This window comes from Lynx rufus, unplaced genomic scaffold (assembly GCF_022079265.1).
Source record: "Lynx rufus isolate CCGP_SWC_20201006 ecotype Redwood Valley unplaced genomic scaffold, mLynRuf1.p SCAF_2, whole genome shotgun sequence".
NCBI lineage: Eukaryota > Metazoa > Chordata > Mammalia > Carnivora > Felidae > Lynx > Lynx rufus.
Genome location: NW_025814834.1, coordinates 55306663 through 55329334, shown reverse-complemented (window position 1 = coordinate 55329334; position 22672 = coordinate 55306663). Strand labels below are relative to the sequence as shown.

Genomic DNA, 22672 nt, shown 5'->3' with positions numbered 1-22672 from the left:
TCTTGGTGGTGGGGCTGGGGGAAGTTAAGAATTGTGGTTGCGTCACCTTATGAAAAAGATTTCAAAATTCTAAACGCAAAATTGCTACGGAGCGTCCCCGGGCCTGGCCCCTAAGCTTGCGATTCGCGGTCTATCCGCCCCTGAGGGCTTCGGTGGGCTCTCCCGATTCGAGGCCTGCCTGGAGGAGCTTTCAGGAATGTCCGGAGACCCCCTCCCGCCGGGTAGTCTCCATTGTCTCTAGGCTTTCGTCTCGAGAGGAATGCGGGGCCCGCGAATTTGAGCAAGGCCCGTTAGGTGTAAACGAAGGCTTTTGTGTGGGCTCCAATTAAATGCTGTTTCTGCACACCTGTGTTGCTAGTCGTTAATTGCGATTGCCTGGGATGCACCGCCTTTGGTGGAGATCAGAGAGCGACGGTGGAAGTGTCGCTTAGGGGTTTGCTAGGCACTTGGGAAATGACTCCCTGTGCTTTCTCTGTGTTGAAGATCGCACTATGCTTTTCCCACAAAGGGACATTATTAAAAACTTTTTCTTTTTGGTTTTGGTGGGTTTTTGTTTGTTTTTTGGTTACATGTGAGCCCTGGATGCTTGAAAGCAAATGAAAAGTGTTTAGGATCTAATCAAAGTGATTTATATTATTTGAGGCTTGAATTAAGTCTATTCTGTCTTCCACTATCCCCTCTGTATATGTATGTATAGTGATTACTACTACTGTTAGGTTTTAATGAGTATCTTACCATAAATATACATAGCCACTATTTCAAAATATATTAACATCCACAAAATTAGGGCGATACAATATTTCAGCACTCAGATTTGTTCCTAAAACTTACTTTTCGCCATGATACCCTAAGCCCAAACTTTATTCAGCTCTCTTTAAGGGTTGAGTAACAGATAATGATGATGAAACAAAATAAACGCAGTGCTATTTCAGAGTTGTCTATGTGCCAGCTACAGAGTGAGAAACTCCTAAGTTGTAGTTTCTAGTTATTTATATACGTGTTAGAATTCTAGTTATTTATGCATATATTATATATATTTGTACATATATTTATGCATATATACAAATAACAAACTTTCATTTGTTATTTCTTAGTTGTCTGCATACGGTTGCTTCCCTATATTCAATGAATTTATATTAATTACTTGGTTTTGTAGCATACAAGAAAGAAAAGGAGTGAACTGTATACCATAAGGATTCAAAATAGCACCTTACTATTGCCAACATTGGCATGGCAAACTTGTGAAGGAATTCCCTTTGGACTAGGTCCACTAAAAATGGTGTCCAGGGCTAAGGTGAGTGCCTAAACTGCCTTTTTCCCAGAGGACTAGATGTTTCCTCAAAACTGGCAAACTACTATCAACAGTAACCCTCATTGAGGACATTGGTAGTATTTTTAAATGATTAGTTTTCTGTGTATATTTTAGTGCTTATAGACCGCAATTCCAAATTGACTGCTTTCAGTATATCATTTTACGCGGTTGATCTATAATTCATTACCTGAGCACACCAGGGGAGGCAGTGTTGTGAACTGTAACTGGTAAGCTACTTGGTGAAACCAGGCTTTGTATTTTTAATGTGTTTAATTATATTTAAAATCAAGGAAGGCTTAGGGTTGTGCCTGGTTTTCTTTGAAAATATGGATTTGTTATCTAAGGGTTGCAGTTGATGACGTTTTGATGTCATATTAATATGTTTGCTGCTGCTACCAAGAGCTTTGTCAAGCAAGTTGGAGATGGAGGGAGATTAGTTCCTGTTCCAAGCCTCAGTGAGGCTGACAAATACCAACCTCTAAGTCTGGTGGTAAAAAAGAAGCGATGCTTTTTCTTTCCTAGATATAAATTTACTTCAACACCTTTTACACTGAAAGATATTCTTCTAGGAGACAGAGAAATTTCAGCTGGTAAGTTTTAATGTCTATTTCAGAGCGACTGCTCATTGGCTATATTACAACAATCTAAACAGGTTGTATGTACTACTTATTTTGTAATATTTACACATTTTCATTGATAAAAGCAACTTATGATAGTAGTAATAAGATTAATAATATCTAAAATTTGTATAGTATCAAATCTTATTGGTTGAATAATTTTCCAACATATTTTGTAAAACCTTTTATTGTATAATTTTATTTCACTTATCTTATAGATTGTTTTGACCAAATAAACTTAGAATATGACAAAATAGATTATAGATTTCATCTATAAAATGAGATATGACTTGCCTGTTTACATGGTCACATGAGATGAAACTAATTTACATTTATTTCTTATGGCTCAGTTATTGCAATTGGTAAACTGAAATGTATCTTATTGTCATGTGTTACTCATTCCCAGTCCACCTTAACTAAAAGTAAATCCAGGCAGGTCTAATACAAATTACAAAGTATGCTCAAAAGCCATTAACAATCTGCCTCTCCTTTCTGTTTTCTTAAAACAGATTAGAAAACAAATTGACATTTTGACAAAGTATTTCTTAAAAAAAATTTTTTTTTTCAACGTTTATTTATTTTTGCGACAGAGAGAGACAGAGCATGAACGGGGGAGGGGCAGAAAGAGAGGGAGACACAGAATCGGAAACAGGCTCCAGGCTCTGAGCCATCAGCCCAGAGCCCGACGCGGGGCTCGAACTCACGGAGCGCGAGATCGTGACCTGGCTGAAGTCGGACGCTTAACTGACTGCGCCACCCAGGCGCCCCGACAAAGTATTTCTTATAAACACTTGTTTTTCTTTCAACCACTCTGTGGATATTAAAGCTTATAGAGTTCTGTTGGTGGAACGAAGAACTTGAGTTCTCTTTTAAGTACTCTATTTTTGTTGTCAAATTAATGCTATTTTAAATCTTGGCTTGACACGTTGCCTTTCTCAACATGTAACGTGTCTTCTTCTCAACGTATGATGAAGTCTTACATAGTAAATTAATGCATTGCTGCATATAACATATTAAATGAATTCAAGACATTTAAAAAACATTGATTTCCTTTTCTTAAAGGTATTTCATCTTATCAGTTACTGAATTATGAAGATGAATCAGATGTTTCACTCTATGGAAGGCGAGGCAACCATATTGTGAATGATGTTGGGATTAATGTCACTGGATCAGATTCTGTTGCAGTGAAAGCTTCATTTGGTGTGGTGACCAAACATGAAGTGGAAGTATCGACATTACTCAAGGAGATTACTACACGGTCAGTAGAATAATACTTAATGTACTTGAGTGTTTTCATTAAATATCGTAATTATGTAAACTTCGTTATAAACAACGCTTAAAACATTCAGGTTCTGTATATTGTCTAATGTAATTTAATTCTTTCATTTGATTGAAATACAACAAATTAGCAATATATCCAGGCTTTAGATAAGGGTGGATATCCAAAATCGTTTGGTTTAAACAGAATTTTTGATTGTTCTACAGAATTGCTTTGGTCCTAAATTGGTCCAAAATTGCTTTGGTGCCAAATTATCAGATGAAAAGAATGTACTAATCTGCATGCAACAAATATACTAAGGGGGTCTCCTCCAACAGAATCCTATAATAAGCATGTTTTAAGAAAACAGAAAGGAGAGGCAGATTATTAATGGCTTTTGAGCATACTTTGTAATTTGTATTAGACCTGCCTGGATTTACTTTTGGTTAAGGTGGACTGGGAATGAGTAACACATGACAGCAAAAATGTACTTGGTAATATGTAATTAGATGTGACAGGTTCTTGTGGATCTTTTTTTTTTTTTTTCAGAAAAATTAATTTTGACCACAGCTTGATACGTCAGACGAAAAGCAGCAGAAAGGCAGTATTGTGTGTGGTCATGGAAAGCATTCGAACCACACGACAGTGCTCGCTGTCTGTGCATGCTGGAATTCGTGGGGAAGCCATGAGGGTAAACCACACTCATTAAGTTTCTCTTACTAAAAAGCTGCAATGGGAATTTTTACATAGTGCTCAATTTCTAATGAGACGTGTATTTTGTCAAATGTTGAGATTAAAGAGCTGCAAGTGTATATAAGATTTTGCACAGTAATGGTTTTGTTTGAGAGTTTTAAAAAAATCCAAGAAAATTTGGATTCTAAATGTGGAACATAATGCAAACAAAACACTAATCCTTATGAAATAATTTACACTGAAGTCTCTCCTATTGCTATTTAAATGAAGTTTTAAGAATGCTTATGTTGAATTCTTGATTTTATTTTTTTATTATTTTTTAATGATTTTTTAAAATGTTTATTTTTGAAAGAGAGAGAGCATGAGCAGGGGAGGGTTAGAGAGGGGAACAGAGGATCTGAAGCAGGCTCTGTGCTGACAGCAGAAAGCTCCATGTGGGGCTAGAACCCATGAACCATGAGATCATGACCTGAGCTGAAGTTAGATGCTCAACCGACTGAGCCATCCAGGTGCCCCTTGATTTTATTTTTAAGTGATGTACTTTATACTTGAATTTTTAAAAGTTGATTTCATATTTTTATTTTAAGTTTTCTAAAATAACATTGTCAATGGCCAAACATGCTTCATTCAATGTTAAATACTTTTAATTTTTTTTTTTCAACGTTTATTTATTTTTGGGACAGAGAGAGACAGAGCATGAACGGGGGAGGGGCAGAGAGAGAGGGAGACACAGAATCGGAAACAGGCTCCAGGCTCTGAGCCATCAGCCCAGAGCCCGACGCGGGGCTCGAACTCACGGAGCGCGAGATCGTGACCTGGCTGAAGTCGGACGCTTAACCGACTGCGCCACCCAGGCGCCCCTGTTAAATACTTTTAAAAAACCTCTTGGAACTTGTTTTTAGTTTTTAAAAAGCTCCGTATTATTTGTCTTTGTCATTCACATAATAATGACACATAATAACTTGATTGGTTTTATTAAAACCAGTTGTTAGGGTTCAGTGAAAAACTTTTAAAGTCTTTGCAAATAAAGGTTCTGTTCAGTGGCTATGTTTAGCTGCCTACTGAATTGTTTAACATTGGATCATTTCAGGGGCACAAACTGAAACATTTAATTGTTGTAGATTACTTTGGAAAATAAGTTGATGATTGCTTTGGAAAGCTGCTGAAAACTCTGGGGGCTTTAGAACAATAGACAGGGTAGGCTAGAAACAACTGTAGCACTTAAACAGTTGGTTTGTGGTTGAAAAGAAAAGGTTTCTATGTTAGAGAGCATTATTGTTGTAGCACTAAGTGCCAGTGTTAGTGAGAAAGTGGTGAGTGGTATTTCCTAGATCATGAGACCCCATTGGACCACTTGGACCTCTGGTATAAACAGTTAAATTCAATGGGATAATTTTTAAGTTTGAATTATTTTATTAATTTTATTATTTGTTTTTGAACTTACATCCAAATTAATTAGCATATAGCGCAACAATGATTTCAGGAGTAGATTCCTTAATGCCCCTTACCCATTTAGCCCATCCCCCCTCCCACAACCCCTCCAGTAACTCTCTGTTTGTTCTCCATATTTAAGAGTCTCTTATGTTCTTATGTTCTGTCCCCCTCCCTGTTTTTATATTATTTTTGCTTCCCTTCCCTTATGTTCGTCTGTTTTGTACCTTAAAGTCCTCATGAGTGAAGTCATATGATACATGTCTTTCTCTTGACTAATTTCGCTTAGCATAATACCCTCTAGCTCCATCCACCTAGTTGCAAATGGCAAGAGTCATTCTTTTTGATTGCCAAGTAATTAGTTTTTGTCTTAATGGTAGGATTGTATGAACTGTTTTCTTTCTCCAAGAAGCTGTCTTTATGTGTTATGCTCCTTAATAATGTTATTTATTTATTTACTATAGTTTCATTTTATGGATGAACAGAATCCCAAGGGAAGGGACAAAGCTATTGTTTTTCCAGCACACACAACCATAGCTTTCAGTGTTTTTGAACTCTTCGTTTACTTGGATGGTGCCTTTGGTAAGTGAATGATTTGCACGAAACGCTGAAATGATTATATTTTTAAGAATTTAACGGGAAACACACGCATACATTCTCTATGTGACTGTAGAAGAATGATACTCTCAACACTGTCAATCATATGCTTGGGTAAAGTAGCTGGGAAAGACCCTCTGTCTTTATTCACCCACTACCTCTTTTCTGCCTGGTGAAAGCTGCAGACACCCCGCCACCCAACTTGCAATTATAGATAAGAGCTCAAGTGCAATGCCATTGGCAAAGCATTCCTTGAGTTACATAGAGAGATAACAAATGACCTTCTAATAGGTAGTTTTTGATGATGGCAAGTAGAGGAGTGGGTAGGCAAGATGCCCGCAGGGGTCAGTGCCCAAACTAGGGTACCCAAAGACAAATTCTTTTCAGTTTTACCTACCATAGACCAGCTTCACCCCGACTGTCTCTAAAAAATAACTTTAATACAAATACTTACCTTAAAATTGTCTTTATATACTTTATACAATACTTTATATACCTTATATGATACCTCAGTGCAGTTCACTGTAGACTGCTAAATTTCACAGGTCTTTAAGATTAGGAGGCCAACCAGCTCAAAGCACTAGGCGAGGGAGCCCCCTAACCATGGTAATTTATAAACATTTGTAGACCTGTTTTTGTTTTTGCAGTTCTGTGGGAAGAGGGAATAGGGAATCCAGAAATGTGACAAAACATGCTACTTACAGCCTATTTGGGACGCTTCAGATGTAGGTTTTTACAGTTATTGTGATTGTTAGGAGCAGTGTCAACTGATAGAACTGATATATCCATCAAAATGTAAAATGTGCATATCCTACACTTTTAGGAATTTATCCTACAGATATACATATGCAAAGTGATATAAGGATATTCAATTTGTAATAGCAAAAGATTGGAAATACCCTTAAGATCTACGAACAATAACTAGTTTAATAATGATGCATATCCACAATACAGAACATTATGAAGCCATTAAGAAGAATGACGTAGCACTAGGGCCCCTGACATGGAATCCTAAGAGATATTTTAAATAAATGTGTGTAGTGTTTAACTATTTGAGCCTAAATAATTTTATGTGCATACATACATACATATATATTCCTTTATGCTTGTAAAATATATGGAGTATTTGTGGAAGTATACTCAAGAAATTTAACAGTGGTTACTTCTGAGGTGGAAAACTGAGGCTGGGATCCTCACTAGATGGAAACTCATTACTGTATCCCCCTTTTGTTTTCTGGATTTTGTACCATGTGAATGTTAGCTTTTCCAAAAATATAGAAAATTTAACTTAAAAAATACAGTGAATGACATGTGCCAGAATTCATCAACCACAACTAAAACTCCCAATAAAATGTGAGTTGTTCCAGTAATAACACCTAAAAATTTTCTTACAGACCTTTGTGTCACTTCAGTGTCAAAAGGAGGTTTTGAAAGGGAAGAAACTGCAACGTTTGCGCTGCTCTACAGATTGAGGAATATACTATTTGAGAGAAGTATGTCCGTTGAAAAGTATTTCAATTTTTTTTTTTTCCTTCTCAGATTAACACTTGAGTTTATCTGTTCAGTACTCCTGTCTGCTAAGGAAGAATTACAATCTAAAAGTAAAATCATTTCATGACTGATGGTTTAGATTCACGTATTTATAAATGCACTTTGGTTATATATTTTTTATTTGACCTGTAACACATTTCTGTTTTTGTGCTTTTAGATAGAAGAGTGATGGATGCCATTTCTCGTTCACAGCTTTACTTAGATGATCTTTTTTCTGACTACTATGACAAACCTCTCGGCATGACTGATATTTCTCTCAAAGAAGGGACTCATATCCGAGTTAACTTACTTAATCACAACATTCCAAAAGGACCTTGCATACTCTGTGGAATGGGGAACTTCAAAAGGGAGACGGTTTATGGGTGCTTTCAGTGCTCCGTCGATGGGCAGAAGTATGTGAGACTTCATGCAGTTCCTTGTTTTGATGTTTGGCACAAGAGGATGAAATAAAACAAAAATAATGAACGTACCTTGCTAGTGTTTTAGGTGCACCTGTGCCACACACCTTTCCAAAATTTTCTAGGTTTGCTTTGATGAATTGTGGCAAAGTAAAGAGGGAGAGGAAAGAGAAATTAACCTGTTTGGGCATCATTTTCTTCATCGATAAAAGGGAAGATAATAGTTTCTATCCTATAAATTGCCACAAAGGTTAATATTGTTTATGTGAAAAAGGTTTAAATATTCAAAACATAGCGATTCCTTCATAAAATCTGCCAGTTACTTTAGAAGTATACTTGGGAATGCAGTCTATCATCTTAACTTTACACAGCGATTTTTCTCAATATCAATTTTAGTTTTAATTGGCTTTTAAGTCAACATTTAAGAATGACAAGAGGTTAAATGTGGTGACTTTATGGTGCCTTACCCACTGCCTTAGGTCTGGTAATATGAGAAAAATGTGTTAATAATTTAATGTAATCCTAAATATTTAATTGCGGTATCAAATTAAAAGCACACTGAGCTCAGTGTGGGGTTTTGTGTACACAGTTAACAAGGAGACTGTTAGTGGTAATGGGCTGTTGTCCTGTATCATACACATGCTCCCTAGTTTTGTCTTTATAAAAACTCACTGCTGTCAAGGTAAGGCAGCTAGAAAAAAAAATAGTTAAGGCAACTAGGACACCTTTATCTTTCGCCTTTGAAAATGTTTAAAATATTTAACATATTTAGTTCTGAGAGCTCATTTTCATCTACTCTGTAAGACATCTGAAATTTTTCATACACAGACAACCTAAATTATTAATTTACTCGACACCCTTATTAAAATAATTGCAAAAGTGATATTAAGATTCTAGAACTCAAAATGTAGTGATACTAGGTATCTACTCGTATATGCCTGTGAAAGCATAAAACAATCATGGAAACATAAAACATCTGATGCCTGTCTGCACGTAGAATGATTAAAATGTTACTGTTTACTTAAATGTGACTAGGGTTTTTGAATCAATCTTCATTTAATATCATCTATAAATTTTAAAAACATAAGTTTAAAAGCACTTTGAAAACAATGGGACAGGATAGAATTGTGAATAGTTTGTATAAAGGGATGATTTCCTTGTATATCTTCCTTCCACAGTATTTTTGTTTTGAGCAGAATATGTGAGTCAAGTGCAAATACGAGTATACTGATGGCAAAATATTCTAATGACTTTTTTTGTATGGATATAGATAATGGGAGTCGTTTCCAATGGAGGTTTTCCTGAGGGAAGTCAAAGAACAAGAATTCGCGATTAGCAAGTAGAGTTTACAAAACTGGGTACAGGCATGAAGAACTGGGAGGAAAAGAAGATAGTGAAGGTTTTGGTTTTATGAAGTGTCAAACTCTGTGCTATGTATCTGTGATATCCATTAATCTGGTGGTTTTTGTGTTACCCCTGCACTTTTAGGTAATAGAATTTCTGGCAGTGTATCGATGGTTTGGAAAGGGCAAGTTTCAGAAAATGGAAAAAGCTTTGTTTTGAACTCACATGTCTTGAGCAGAGCTATTTATTTCCTGACCATACCTTCCTACATATGCAGTAGGCAAAACCTTACATGTTCCGATAAATAATGCGCCCTTTCTTTGGCACCAGTGTGATCTTCTACAGCATCTCTTACCTCCTGTTCTCAACAAATTGGATGTCATGATTTGACTGTGACACGGAATTGCCATGGCAGTGTATGTTCCCATTTGTATCCTCATTTGATATCCTCACGTATCCTTATGTGTAAAATAAATTCTACACATTCTCAAAAATTTGATGGCATATGAGTTTGTAATGCTCATTCATGATCAATAACAAGAACATTGTAAAATGAAGTGACTGACATAGGATAGAGACACATAGAGAAAGGGAACTGGAAACTAGATGCCATGGCATCAATTTAAGACTATCAAGACAAAACATTAGGGATGATAGATCTAAAGGCCTACAGGAGACCAGAGGAAATAACACATTTATAATGATGTCTGAAAAAGTACAGACTCAGAGCAGTATAGACTTTATTATGTCTGCTATAAGAGACACAAAGTCTTTGGTCTGATCAAATATCTTTAAACATTCCCCACTGGAATAATGACCCAAGGCCAGAGCTTGCACCAAACAGTACAGCGACGGTGTTAAGGCTCTCTGTGGGACAGAATTCTACAAGTAATATTTTCCTATATGCATACCAAAGGAAGATTTGTTCAGTCCTGTCATTAAAAAAAATTTTTTTTAATGTTTATTTATTTTTGAGAGAGAGTGCGAGCAGGGGAGAGGCAGAGAGGGAGACAGGATCTGCAGCAGGCTCTGAGCTGTCAGCACAGAGCCCAACACAGGGCTCGAACTCACAAACAGCGAGATCATGCCCTGAGCCGAAGCTGGTCGCTTAACCGACTGAGCCACCCAGGCGCCCTAGTCCTGTCATTTTTATATTATCCTTTCATTTGTAATGCTATGAAATGTATCAGCAAGTGAAATGTTAATTCCTGGGTCCTTATTGAATATTTTAAAAATTGGATATGTATACATGTTATTAAAGTTAGAACTGGGAAGAACCTCATCAATTTTGACATAGGTGTTCTCCTATCTCCTGAAGGGGGAGAACTGCCTACTGGAACAAAGAGGTCTATTTCATGGTGCCACTATTCGTGTTCACAGGATAAAGCAACCGGAAACACAATTATCTTTCCTGAAAGTTAAATCTGCAAAATAACACATTTATTATGCCAAAATTACATGTATTGAGGGGATCAAAATATGTTCTCATGGGGGGAAAACAGAAAATACAAGTTCTAGAAAAGTAACTCTTTTATATATAAAGTACAGGAAGTAGCTAAGAAAATTTAGAAATAAAATACACTATAGTTCATCATGTTGATATACATTGTATTCCTTGGAAGAAATGAAGCCATCACCATCATGATCATTCTTCTTAAAAATATCTTCTAAAACTGCATTCTGATATGACTGGTCGCGAGGCTTCTCATCTTTTTCAAATTCCCTTTTCAGGTAATTATTTATCTAGAGGGCCAAAATATGTCTTTAATAAAAAAGTACCACAGTAAATATCCAGTAACTTTAAGGAAATGTTTACGTAAGGAAACTGAAATCTACTTATAATAAGTGATAAAAAATTGTTAAAAGCTATTTGAGGTTTTATTTTTTAACCTTTAAAGCAATTTTCTGAAAAGAAACATCTTCAAATTAGCTTCTCCTGAGGTTATAGATATTAGTTGTACATACTCAAAGATTAACATCGGAATTGAATTTTGTTGAAACTTAAGTGTTTTCTAGTAATCTACACTGTCCACATTATGAAAGGAAAATCATCCTTAAGGATTTCTATTAGTGAATAAAATCCAAATTGGCATTTTTATAATCTCTAAAATTAATGAATATATTCTATTATCAATAAAACTCAACCATAATTTTTGAAATAAAATTTAATTTTCTTAATTTTTCTATGTTTCTATAACTCTCCTTCAAATCCATATGACAATCTCTATATAATAATGTCAAATAAAGAACAGATATTCTTTTTTTTCTATGTTTATTTTGAGAGAGAGAGAGAGAGAGAGCACATGAGCAGGGGAGGGGCAGAGAGAGAGGGAGAGAGAATATCCCAAGCAGGCTCCACACTGACAGCACGGAGGTGACATGGGGTTCGATCTCATGAACCATGAGATCATGACCTGAGCCGAAATCAACAGTTGAACACTCAACCGACTGAGCCACCCAGGTGCCCCTGAAGAAAAGGTATTCTTAAGTATTCTTTCTCTGTATAATATGACATTTCTACTAGCCACATGTGACTACTAAGCACTTGAAATGTGGCTAGATCAAATTGAGATATGCTACTACTACAAGGGTAAAATACACAACAAAAAATATCTCACTGATTATTTTTGATTTCATGTTGAAGTGGAAATATTTTAGATATACTGAGTTAGACAAAACATACTATTAAAATTAATTTCACCTGTTTATTTTTGTTTTTTAAGATGTGGCTACTAAAAGTGTTTAAATTACTTACATGACTTGTGGCACACAGGTGGCTCAGTCGGTTAAGCATACCACTCTTAATCTCGGTTCAGGTCATGATCTCACAGTTCATGGGATCTAGCCCCACGTTGGGTTGTGCACTAACAGTGTGGAGCCTGCTTGGGATTCTCTCTCTTCCTCTCTCACTGTCTCCCTGCCCCCCCCCCCACCCCACCAAGCTGTCTTTCCAAATAAACTCAGAAAAAATAAATTATATATGTGACTCAATTATATTTCCACTGGCAAGTGCTAATTTATATAATAACTATAGAAAGCAGTGTGTAATAATCTGGAGATAATGTTCAGCAAGGCTGGGCACTTAAAAAAAAAATTTAATGTTTATTTTTGAGACAGAGACAGAGCATGAGCAAGGGAGGAGCAGAGACAGAGGGAGACACAGAATCCTTAGCAGGCTACAGGCTCTAAGCTGTCAGCACAGAGCCCGATGAGGGGCTTGAACTCATGAACCATGAGATCATGACCTGAGCTAAAGTCAGGCATTTAACCCACTGAGCCACCCAGGCATCCCAAGGCTGGGCATTTTAGAGGAAAGACTATTTTTGAAAGCTAAAGTTGAACTCTGAGAGGTATTTAGCAGTACAGATCCCAACTCAATCCATCATGAGTAGACTTTATTTTAGAATGATCAATGGATGTTAATGAAGTATATATAAACTGTTCTCAAATGGGACTTAAGTCCTATTGAGGGAGATACATTTTTATTCCAGTTGAGCCTCAGCAATCCTATGAAGGTGAAAAGAATTTTAAAGAACCTCAAATCTTCCTCAGTTTTGAAGTAAATATACTGACCTTCAAAATGTACTTTTCTAGTACACTGTAGTGGAGAGGTACAAAATGGCAGTGGTAAGAACATAACCTTAATGTAGTGTATTCCCCTTCTCTCCCACCTTATACTAAGGAAATAATTGACACAATCTGATGATGAAGGGAGGAAGTTTCTTTTAGTTCATATTTCAAATCCTGGTTTTGTCATATACTGGCTGTGTGGTCTTGAACAGATAACTTAACGTCTTTGAACCTCAATTCTGTCATCTGTAGGAGGGAAACAGTACCTTTATGGTAGGATTGATGTAAGGATTAGAGTAATATTTATAGATGTCAATAAAAGATAGCTATTGTTATTCAAGCATGTGAAAATCACTCTGACCATCTAGTGATAATGCAGGCGATACCTGAGAGACATCTGGGCAGATGGTAGCTAAGCAGGTCACTGTTTTTGGACTTTCTCTACTTTTATTTTCCCGAAAAAACTAAAGATCTCATAAGGTCTCCTGAGGGAGTGTTCATACCGCAGAACATGCCTTTTTGGGTGCAGTTGATAATGAATGGTCTGTGTGCATAGGCTGAGCTCTTGGGTCCCATGTGAATTCATCTGCTGCTGTTCACTCTACAAGTCATATGGAGTCAACGCAAAGCACATACTGGGATGAATTTTCCAGCCCTCTAATTGTCCTCCTTCTTCAGGAATGGGGTATGTTCACATTCACATATTCCTCTTCCACTGGTGAGCAGCAAAGGACCTTCAGGAAAAGGTCCTTACTAATACCCTGGAGGGGGAAGTAGCATCAGGGTGGGGGAAGGACTAGGGATGGAGAGGAAAAAAAAAAAAAAAACCCCGAGAAAGGGGGCTTACTTGTCTCCTGAAATCAATGACTCAGGTACCTTTTATCACTTAGGTGGTAGAGCCATGCCTGTTGAACTGTTTTCAAACAAGAGGGCAGACAATTGGGTTACTCAGTTTAAGGCAAAAGGGTATAGTCAGTGAGACTAGGTAAGGCACCAGTCTTCAAGAGTACAAACACTAGCCCTGAAACATCTGTGCTGGAAATTCCCTGAAAGAGGCAGGTTAGACCATGGTTAAGAGCACAGAAGTGGAGCCAGACTGCTGAGCTGCAATCTGATGAAGTCACTTACAGTGGCGTGACCTTAGCCAGTTCCTCAACATCATTTCCCCCTTCTCTAAATAGAGATAATGACAGGTGTCTACCTCATAAGTTGTCATAAAGATGATGCTTGCTAGCCCTTTTCAGAATTTCATGTAATCCCCACAATCCTGTGAGGTAGAAATTATTTGCCCTGTTCCAAATTCCTATGGTGGTGCTTGAATGAGATTTGTTCCTGTAGTCTAGAAACTGGGGATGCCCTGTAGAAATTAGCTTGGTATTCTAATGACCCTCTGGCAGGGAGAAAGGCAGCTGAACAGGATGACTCAGTTACAAGTTTTATACTCAAAAAGCACATTTTCTTCTTGGAGCTTAGATTGTTTAGTAACCAGCTCTATTTTGTTTCAAAGTTAATTATTTTGAGAAAGAGAGAGCAGGGGAGGGACAGAGAAAAAGGGAGAGAGAGAATCCCAAGTAGGCTCCCCTCTGTCAGCACGGAGCCCCATGTGGTGCTCAAACCCACGAACTGTGAGATCGTGACCTGAGCTGAAATCAAAAGTTGGATGCTTAACCAACTGAGCAACCCAGTGGCCCCTTAGTAATCAGCTCTATTAAAAGCAATGTAATCAGCTCATGCTTGGTAGAGCTAAAAAATAACAGCTGTAACATGGATGTCTTTAAATTGTGATTAAAAAAACGAGACTGTACACGTGGAACTTAGTTTGAATTACCTCAGTTTTAGAGAGTTGCCTATCATTGTCCATGTCTATCTGTTTAAATGTTTCAATGCTTCGTGGTCCTTTGGTCACAGCATAAAGTTCAATCTCAAAAATCAATGTTGCATCAGGTGGAATCTTGCCTTCTGCTAAAGGTATAATTTTTAACAGTTTAACTGATGAAGATAAAGTTCACATATTTATTCACAAGTAGCCATTATAACATCATGATTATATTATTTCATATTTATAAAAACTACCTACTTGGCTTACTTTTAAGGAGGTATTTTCCATGTTTTTAAACCAAATCAGTTCTAAGGACCTCATGGGCCCTTATTTCCTGGTTAAATTAAAATATAGATTGTTTAATTTTTATTAATTTACCCCATCATTATACAGGAGGGAGCTGGTGCAGAGAAGAAATAAATGGGCAGAAAAATTTCAAAGTGTAAATCAGTAATCTTTTAAAAAATGATATTGTATAGTTATTTGAAAGCATAAATAAAACATTTTTCCATAGACTTATCTGTCCACCCCTTTACAGACATCAAAACATAAGTGCAATGGCAGAATAATCCAGTAACAATTTTATGAAACAATTTCTAATCACAATGAAGAATTTTAAGTATTAAGTAGTTCTCTTTAATAAAGTTAACCTATTAACTGATGTCACAGATGATTTTAACAACCTATGGGCTATTTCAGATGACTGTTTCATAAAAATAACCTACTGAAATGACTTGCTAAGAGGCAGCAGTTAGCTTGTGTCACCAGGATATTCAAGAGTCTACCACCAGGGTCTCATCCATTATAGGCACTCAAATATTTGTTGAATGAATGATCCCTCTGGTTTATTTTTAAAATGGCTATTTGTTCTTTGAAGGAAATAGTGATTTCTTTAATGAAACAGTGAAGAATTCTTGCTAAAGTATTTATATAACCCAAAGAGAAAAGAACTTGAAAGTTATAGCCAAAAGAAGTGAATCCGTCACCTTCAAAGCCAAGACATAGAAAAATCTACCTCTGCATCATCATGTGACTAATGAAGTCCCACGCAATATATCACATACCTGACATTAGAGTAAAAGAGCTACAGATTAATTCAATGATCAGTTTTACAAAATCCATTCCTATTCTGTCCAGTTACAATCTCCTTATGACAGGAAAATAACTAATCATAATAATTAAAGATAACCTCAAACACAAATTCAACTTAAGAAAAAAATATTGCACGTACATATGAAGTTTCTGAATAGTTCTGCTGTAAAAGCAGAAAATATTGCCAATTAGGTTTTCTCTTACAAAGAAATTAGAGCAGAAAGAAAATGAAAAAGGTAAGTTTGCTATAGAATGACTTGTATTTAGAGAAGCAAATCAAAGACACAGGAGTTAATGTAAAGAATCTATACATACCACATGTACTGTTAATTAAAGTACTAAAAAGTCACATGCATTTCAAGACATGCAAGGGTGCTCTGTGACATGAAGCAAGGATACCGTGCAGAAGGAAGCCTTCTTCAAGTACTACCTAAAATAAAGTTATAGCTGGTGTTAGTAACATAAGTAACTTATGCAAGTAACTTAAAAATGAGTAATAACTTATTTTAAAAAGCTTATTTGATCAAGAAGTTGTTTGTTAAGCAGTTACTTACATCTTCACTACATCTTTTAAGTACTCTAATCCTACATATCAGGCAGGTAACCAGCAGTTAAGTATGCTCCAAAGAACATACTTTTGTTGGGCCTCAGTTTCCTTATGTGTAAAACAAGAGTGTTGGTGGTGTTACTAATGAGATTCATCATTTTTATGTGTATTGGAGAAACCTCAAATTAAATATGAACTAACTTCTTCAAAGTTAAACTTGTGTATCTCTACAGCAGGGGTCTGGTTTATTCATAGCTTAGGCAGCCAGGGTAGTCATTCATAGTTAAGCATAAATTAGTTTCAGAAAAGGAAACCTAAGTGGTCATTTGCTGAGGGGTAAGGGGGCTCAATAGGATGGATGAGCACCTATTGATGAGGATGTGGTTAAAATGAGATTAAAGAGTCTGAAAGGCATACTCTGCCTATATCATTTTGCCTCAAATTGGCCTTGATCTATGACAATAATTTTGGACAAGTATTGCATTCAATTTAATTTATCTCCAATTTTTTTTTCTCTCCCTCTCCCAGATTCCTCTATGACTAAAAACAGGATATATAAATTGTGGTTCCATGGGAGCTATTTTAATGGGACCAAATGATTGGCCAAAAGCATCGAAAATGAAGTTGGAGTTACATGGAACTGTCTCTAGGAGTTTTAAGTCTGGGTCGGCCTTGCACCACTAACCTCTTTCTAGTCCAATTTGGTGCAGTGATCCCCTGCTCTTACTGGAAAGAGGTGAGGGAATTACTACTATTAATGAGGTAACCAAACAGCCTCAAAGAGGTTGTGTCATTTCAATGAAATATTTGGGAGTAATGACAATATCTCATCGTAGAAAACTAATCTTTAATGACTTTCATCATATACTAAGTATTTTAAGTAGGTGGGGTTAGCAAGTGTTCTAAATAGCCTGAGGAAAGAATGATTCTGTCTTCCTAGTCTTTACACAGCAACAGGGAGCAAGGACCTAACTGAGAATGCAAAGTAAAAACTGCCTCTGCCAAGCTGACCATTTTCCCCTTTTAAAAACTGTCCCTCTTTATTTAGCTCCACCTTTAATTTTAGTAATTTAAAAGATTTTTAATTTTCAAAAAATTGATACATATGCATGGTAAAAAATTTAAATAGTACAACATACTACAGGGTAAGAAGAAATCTCGTCACCCTTGACCCTCAGGTTTCCTTCTCAGGAACACTTAATGTCGTCAGATGACTGTGTATCCTTCCACATATAATCTGTGTAGATACATGATGCATATGTGAAAATGCCCCCCTCACATGTTAGCTCTTTGAGGATAGGAAATTGTTTCTTCTATGTATGTTGCCTTATGCTCAGTACCTAGAACTGGCCTTGGCAGTTGATGCTCAAGAAATACTTGTTGCATGAATACATTCTATCCCATTTTATTTTTAACATACTAATACATATGGCTCTACTGCATTCTTTTTACTGGCTGCATCATAATCCATTGCATAGATATACCGTAATTTAACTAAAATAATTCCTTATTAATGGATACTCAGGTAGTTTCCAGTCTTTCGCTACCGAATAAAAGTCTGTATGAATGGTTTTTTATATATACCTTTGTGTACATTTCTATAAATGGAGCTATTGGGTCAGAGGATATGTGCTTTTAAATTTTGATAGAAATTGGTAGCAAGGTCACATGATTTATATTCCCAGCGATAAGGCATGAGACTGCTGGTGTTTCCATACCTGTGCCAACTTTTATGCCTTTGATAATCTGATGAGTGAAAATGGTGAATCACTTTGTTTTAATTTCCCTTTAATTATTAATGAAACTAAGTACTGTCATAGATTTACGGTTATTTGTATTTTTTTGTTAGTGGGCTGCTTGTTTATGAACCTATCCATTTCTAGGGCTAGGTCATTTTTATTATTCGTTAGTAAGAGTCTTCATAATAGTTGCAAACATTTTCCCCATTTACCAGCTCTACCCAGGTTCTCAGGTCTAATTGTGAGATTTCAAATAAGATATTGAAGCAAGCAGTTCATTTCTTCTACATTTCAAGGCTTCTCCTGAATTTGGGTACCAGTGACTGACAGTTGTTATATTCAGATGTTCTTTTTTTCTATGTTCTAGTACTGTCCTTTTACTCTAAAATCATATGTTTCAGTTTCCTGAGTTTTATAAATGACTTTGGTACTGCTTACCAAAGGCATATACTATAGACATTTATGTAATAATAAAATAACATATACTAAAATACACAAAAATGACAAAGGCAGAGCCTATAGAATATACAGGATCATTATGAGTACTGCCATTATGTGAGGGAAAGAACTCGCCAGAGATCTGTCTCCCAACAATGTCTTATTTTCATTCTATGTAAAAAGTGGGGACCAAGCTGGCCTGGACTAGATACAGCTAAAGTTTATTGGACCCAACAGTTCTGTAAATATTTCCTCTGTGATGTTTTGTTTGTTTTAGTGATTCAAAAGTTTTTAATTGTGGGATATACATGTAACAAATAGTTACCACTGTAACCATTTTAGGTTCAGTACAGTTAAATACATTCACATTGCTGTGCAACCAATCTCCAGAACTATTTCATCTTGCAAAGCTGAAATTTTACATCCATTAAACAACAACTCCCTATTCCACCCTCTTCTCAGCTCCTTCTTTATATGTACCTCATATAAGTGCAATCATACAATATTTGTTTTTGTGATTGGCTTAGTATAATGTACTCAAGGTTCATCCATGTTGTAGCATGTATCAGAATTTCCTACCTTTTTAAGGCTGAATAATATTCCGTTGCATGTGTATATATGTTGTTTATCCATTCATCTGTCAATGGATATGGGTTATTTCCACTTTTTGGCTACTGTGAATGGTGCTGCTATGAACATGAGTATACAAATATCTCTTCTAGACCCTGCTTTCAATTCTTTTGGATATATATACCCAAAGCTATGATTTATTTATTTTTTCGCTGTGATTTATTTTTAAATATAACTTAAAGATATAAATATTAAAATACTTTACCATAACCTTCCTTTCCATATGCAAATGAAGGGGGTATAATCACTTTTCGCTTCTCTCCAGGGCACATATCCATCATCGCAATGTCTAGGCCTTTTATGACTTGCCCAACACCAAGAACAAACCATTTGGGGTGGCCTTCATTTTGTGTGCGGCTATAGTAAAAAAAAAAAACAACACTTAGGTAAACTGATTTTAAGATCAGTGAAATCAAACTTTAAAATACATCTGGATGCTTAGTTATAATTTAAAATAGGAGGCCTCTCTCTTTTCCCATATTGACACTCATTCTGAACCCCCTGGTGGAGTGTTTGGCTCAAACTTCTTTCATAATAGCCAGAAAGAAGTATGATTTGCCCAAAGCTAGTCATTAGGAACCATCTCATCTTTTTTATTGCCATCTTTGCAGAAACGATTCAACAGTTACTTTTTTAATGGGTCTCTGGCCACTAACTAGCTGCATGGCTTGTCCAAATAACTCATTTAAACTTTCTGAGTTTGTTCTAAAAATGACGGTACAGGTTTAGCCTCAAAAAGTCATTTGAACAAAAATTAAAATTTGTATCTTTACTTACTAATCTATTTTCTTCTAATATTTATTTCATTTTTGAGAGAGAGATATACATAGAGTGTGAGCAGAGGAAGGCCAGCGAGACGGAGACACAGAATCTGAAGCAGGCTTCAGGTTCTGAGCTATCAGCACAGAGCCTGACGCGGGGCTTGAACTCAGGAACCGCCAGATCATGACCTGAGCCCAAGTTGGATGCTTAACCAACTGAGCCACCCAGGCGCCCCAATCTATTTTCTTCTAAGTACTAAGAACTTTCTCCAACCCTATCTTCATAGGATAATAGCACAGATGAAGAAAAGCCATTCTCCTTCTGAATAATAAATGATCAATTAAATCAGAGTAGGCAGTGGTGGAATGAGGGAGGAGGTGGGAGAACACAGGGCCCAGAAGACACCAGGGAAGGTTATTGTTGTCGTGGTTTTTTAATACAGTTGCAAAGTGGCCCTCAGCCTGTAAGTGTCGTGCCTCTGAAGGCCAGTTAAAATCACTTAAACTACCCTACCTAATACTCTATAAGGAGACTCCAACATACGGAGAGGAAAAAAAAAAAAAAAAAAAGTGAACATCCTTACAGACAGCTCCATAACTGACTTCTATAGATCCCAGGGGTGGGGGTGGGGGTCGATTCCTGGAGGTACTGTATTTCTGATAATCTCTTGGGCCAACATTATCAATTTAAAAAGTAATAGTTCAATAGGGAACTAAGGCATATCAGTAGGAATCCCCCCCCCCCCCCCGGCCCCAGGAATACAAGGCTCAAACCTTACTGTTACAAGAACAAACCAATCAACCAACCACTTAGGCTTCTGGTTGGTAGAGAGGGAGGCTAGTTTTCATGTATCAACTGGATGCGGGAGTAGTTCACAGCATTTCCTACCTGCAGTAGAATTTCGAACCGTCTTTAGCCAAGTAGCCGTCGTAATGGGCATTTAGCAGGTCTCCCTTCTTGCTTGTCTTGGAACAGTTTTCTGGACGATGCACAACTTCTATTTTCACTTCCTCTGTGCTCTCCTCTTCCTTTTGTCCCTGAGCCCCCAAAATGCCCCATACATAAAAGAAAACGATTAACCTGAATAAAAACTGCATGATTCCTGAAATTGGCCCCAGATGACAACTGCGTTCCTTCACGCGTGTCACTTGCTTCCAGAGGCAAAGGCAGCCCAGTTCCGACTCGTGGCAGGCATTGTTCTACGTCACAAAGGGCCGGGGGCGGGGCGGCCGATGGCCCCGCCCCCCCCCGGGCTGCGCGCTTAGCTTCAGAATTTTCTTCCGTCCAGCGAGGTCCTGTCCCTCTGGTACCCGGCGCTTTAGATGGCTGTCATCAGTCGTTGAAGCAGTACTGAGCACTTGCACCGCTTCTCGTTAAATATGCAAATTTTACAGCCGGTTTCCTCAGAGTTCTGTAGTAATGCTCGCATTTCCTAAAATGAAACCGGCAAAAGAAATAAACAGCCTAGGAGTGGGATGTTGTCGCTAGAGAATACGGCTGTCATTTTTGGGAGTAAAAGGTTTCTCCTCAGACCCCTAGGGAACAGCGGGCATCTGGCGAGGCAGTCTGCTTCTGCGGTGTCCTTGAAAGCACCTTCTCGGGGTGGAGTCATGCCTTAAGAGGTTCCAGGCTAAGCCTCACACAATCTGACCGCCACCTGGTCGCGAGTCAAGAAAGGTCCCGCTGCTCCCCGCCCCTTTAGATGAGTTTCCCAGGAGTCAACTCCCGCGGTTTGGGCGGGGCTGCTAGTTGGCGCTTCTTTCCCCCACCGCTCGGGGGCCGCCGTTCAAGTGAGGGCTCGGGGGAGTTGAGGAAAACTCTTGATGGTGACCCTTTTCTTACCATCCACGGTACACAGATGAGAAAATGAAGTAATTTGAGTATTCGGCTTTTCCCCAAAAAACCTAATACGCAGCAGGGATTTGACCAAGTCTGACACAAAGCCACCCTTCATCCCACCCCCAAACATTTTAGGATGAAAAACTTTCAAACATACAGAAATACTGAATTTTATTGCCTCATCGCCGCGGCCTTCCAACCACCACTTGGAGTCTATCGTTAACATGTAACTATATTCGATTTATTATCCATCCATCCATCCATCCATCCATCCAACAACTCACCTTATTTCCAAGGGAATACCCAAAGACTTTTTACCCAAATCAGAAAAGCTTCAGCACAGGCCTGGATTCGGTTCGGGAAAGAGAGGTGTTACTCTATTTGGTGATGCTAAGCAAAACTGCAGCACTGAGCTTGCTTTGCTTAAAGGTCCAGCATTTAGTAAACCTGATTATTGTCATTATGTAAGATGATCATTTCCAAACAGGATTTTTTTTAAAATCATAAAAGCTAGGGGAAAGCCCTTATTTCTAGAATAAAATAAATTCCAAAGTTCGGTTCCATGTTTTATATTCTAAATGAAGTAGTGGCTAAGGTTGTCAGCGTGGTGACAGTTCCCCTTGGGGCCCCTCGCGGTTCCTTGCCGGAGGATTTTCAGCGCCACACTGCCTAACTAGGAGAGAGTTTCTTGGGCCCCCTGAATGTGAGGAGGGTACGAGGGAAACATAAACGGGTAATCTTTTATTCTCCTGAAACACCACCACCGGAAGGACCTGAGGAAAACCCGAGAGGCCTACGAGACGTAGGGACTTGTGCTCCTGCAGCGAGTCCTCGGGTCGGCCGGGGGCTGCGCGCGCCGCGGAGTCCGCCTGCCGGGCCTAGGAGGCTTTAGCCCCGGGGCACGGTCGGTCCGAGCCTCTCCGGGGATTGGGGTGGGGGGAGGATGTGGGGAGCCCCGGGACCGCCGGCCGAGGGCCAGAGGAAGAATGAGGCGGAGTCAGGTGCCCAGGCTGGGAGGCCAAGGGTGCGCCGCGC

At 37.9% G+C, this 22672-nt stretch overlaps 2 protein-coding genes across 2 annotated transcripts; one reads left to right on the top strand and one right to left on the bottom strand.

Annotated features, from left to right (window-relative positions):
* Nucleotides 1-1691: 1691 nt before the first annotated feature.
* Nucleotides 1692-8022, top strand: PJVK (pejvakin). The gene is made up of 6 exons (XM_047085614.1): nt 1692-1902; nt 2992-3187; nt 3737-3878; nt 5776-5893; nt 7303-7401; nt 7617-8022. The coding sequence occupies exons 1-6, from the start codon at nt 1692-1694 to the stop codon at nt 7907-7909; spliced, it is 1059 nt and encodes a 352-aa protein (XP_046941570.1). The 3' UTR covers nt 7910-8022.
* Nucleotides 8023-10619: 2597 nt separating this feature from the next.
* FKBP7 (FKBP prolyl isomerase 7) lies at nt 10620-22639 on the bottom strand. Its single transcript, XM_047085747.1, has 5 exons — nt 21922-22639; nt 20687-21230; nt 19242-19393; nt 14600-14733; nt 10620-10944 (listed from the first exon to the last, which is right to left on the bottom strand). Exons 2-5 carry the CDS (start codon nt 20893-20895, stop codon nt 10783-10785), a joined length of 657 nt encoding a protein of 218 aa, XP_046941703.1. The 5' UTR covers nt 20896-21230; nt 21922-22639; the 3' UTR covers nt 10620-10782.
* Nucleotides 22640-22672: the final 33 nt, after the last annotated feature.

Bases quoted from the DNA above. Each gene is read 5' to 3' on its own strand.
- PJVK (XM_047085614.1), top strand. From the start codon at position 1,692: ATGTTTGCTGCTGCTACCAAGAGCTTTGTCAAGCAAGTTGGAGATGGA. The intron at 1,903-2,991 runs GTAAGTTTTAAT...CTTTTCTTAAAG, and splicing joins AGACAGAGAAATTTCAGCTG to GTATTTCATCTTATCAGTTA. The intron at 7,402-7,616 runs GTATGTCCGTTG...TTGTGCTTTTAG, and splicing joins GAATATACTATTTGAGAGAA to ATAGAAGAGTGATGGATGCC.
- FKBP7 (XM_047085747.1), bottom strand. From the start codon at position 20,895: ATGCAGTTTTTATTCAGGTTAATCGTTTTCTTTTATGTATGGGGCATT. The intron at 14,734-19,241 runs GTAAAGTATTTT...TTATACCTTTAG, and splicing joins ATATGGAAAGGAAGGTTATG to CAGAAGGCAAGATTCCACCT. The intron at 10,945-14,599 runs GTAATTCAAACT...TTGGCCCTCTAG, and splicing joins GGCAACTCTCTAAAACTGAG to ATAAATAATTACCTGAAAAG.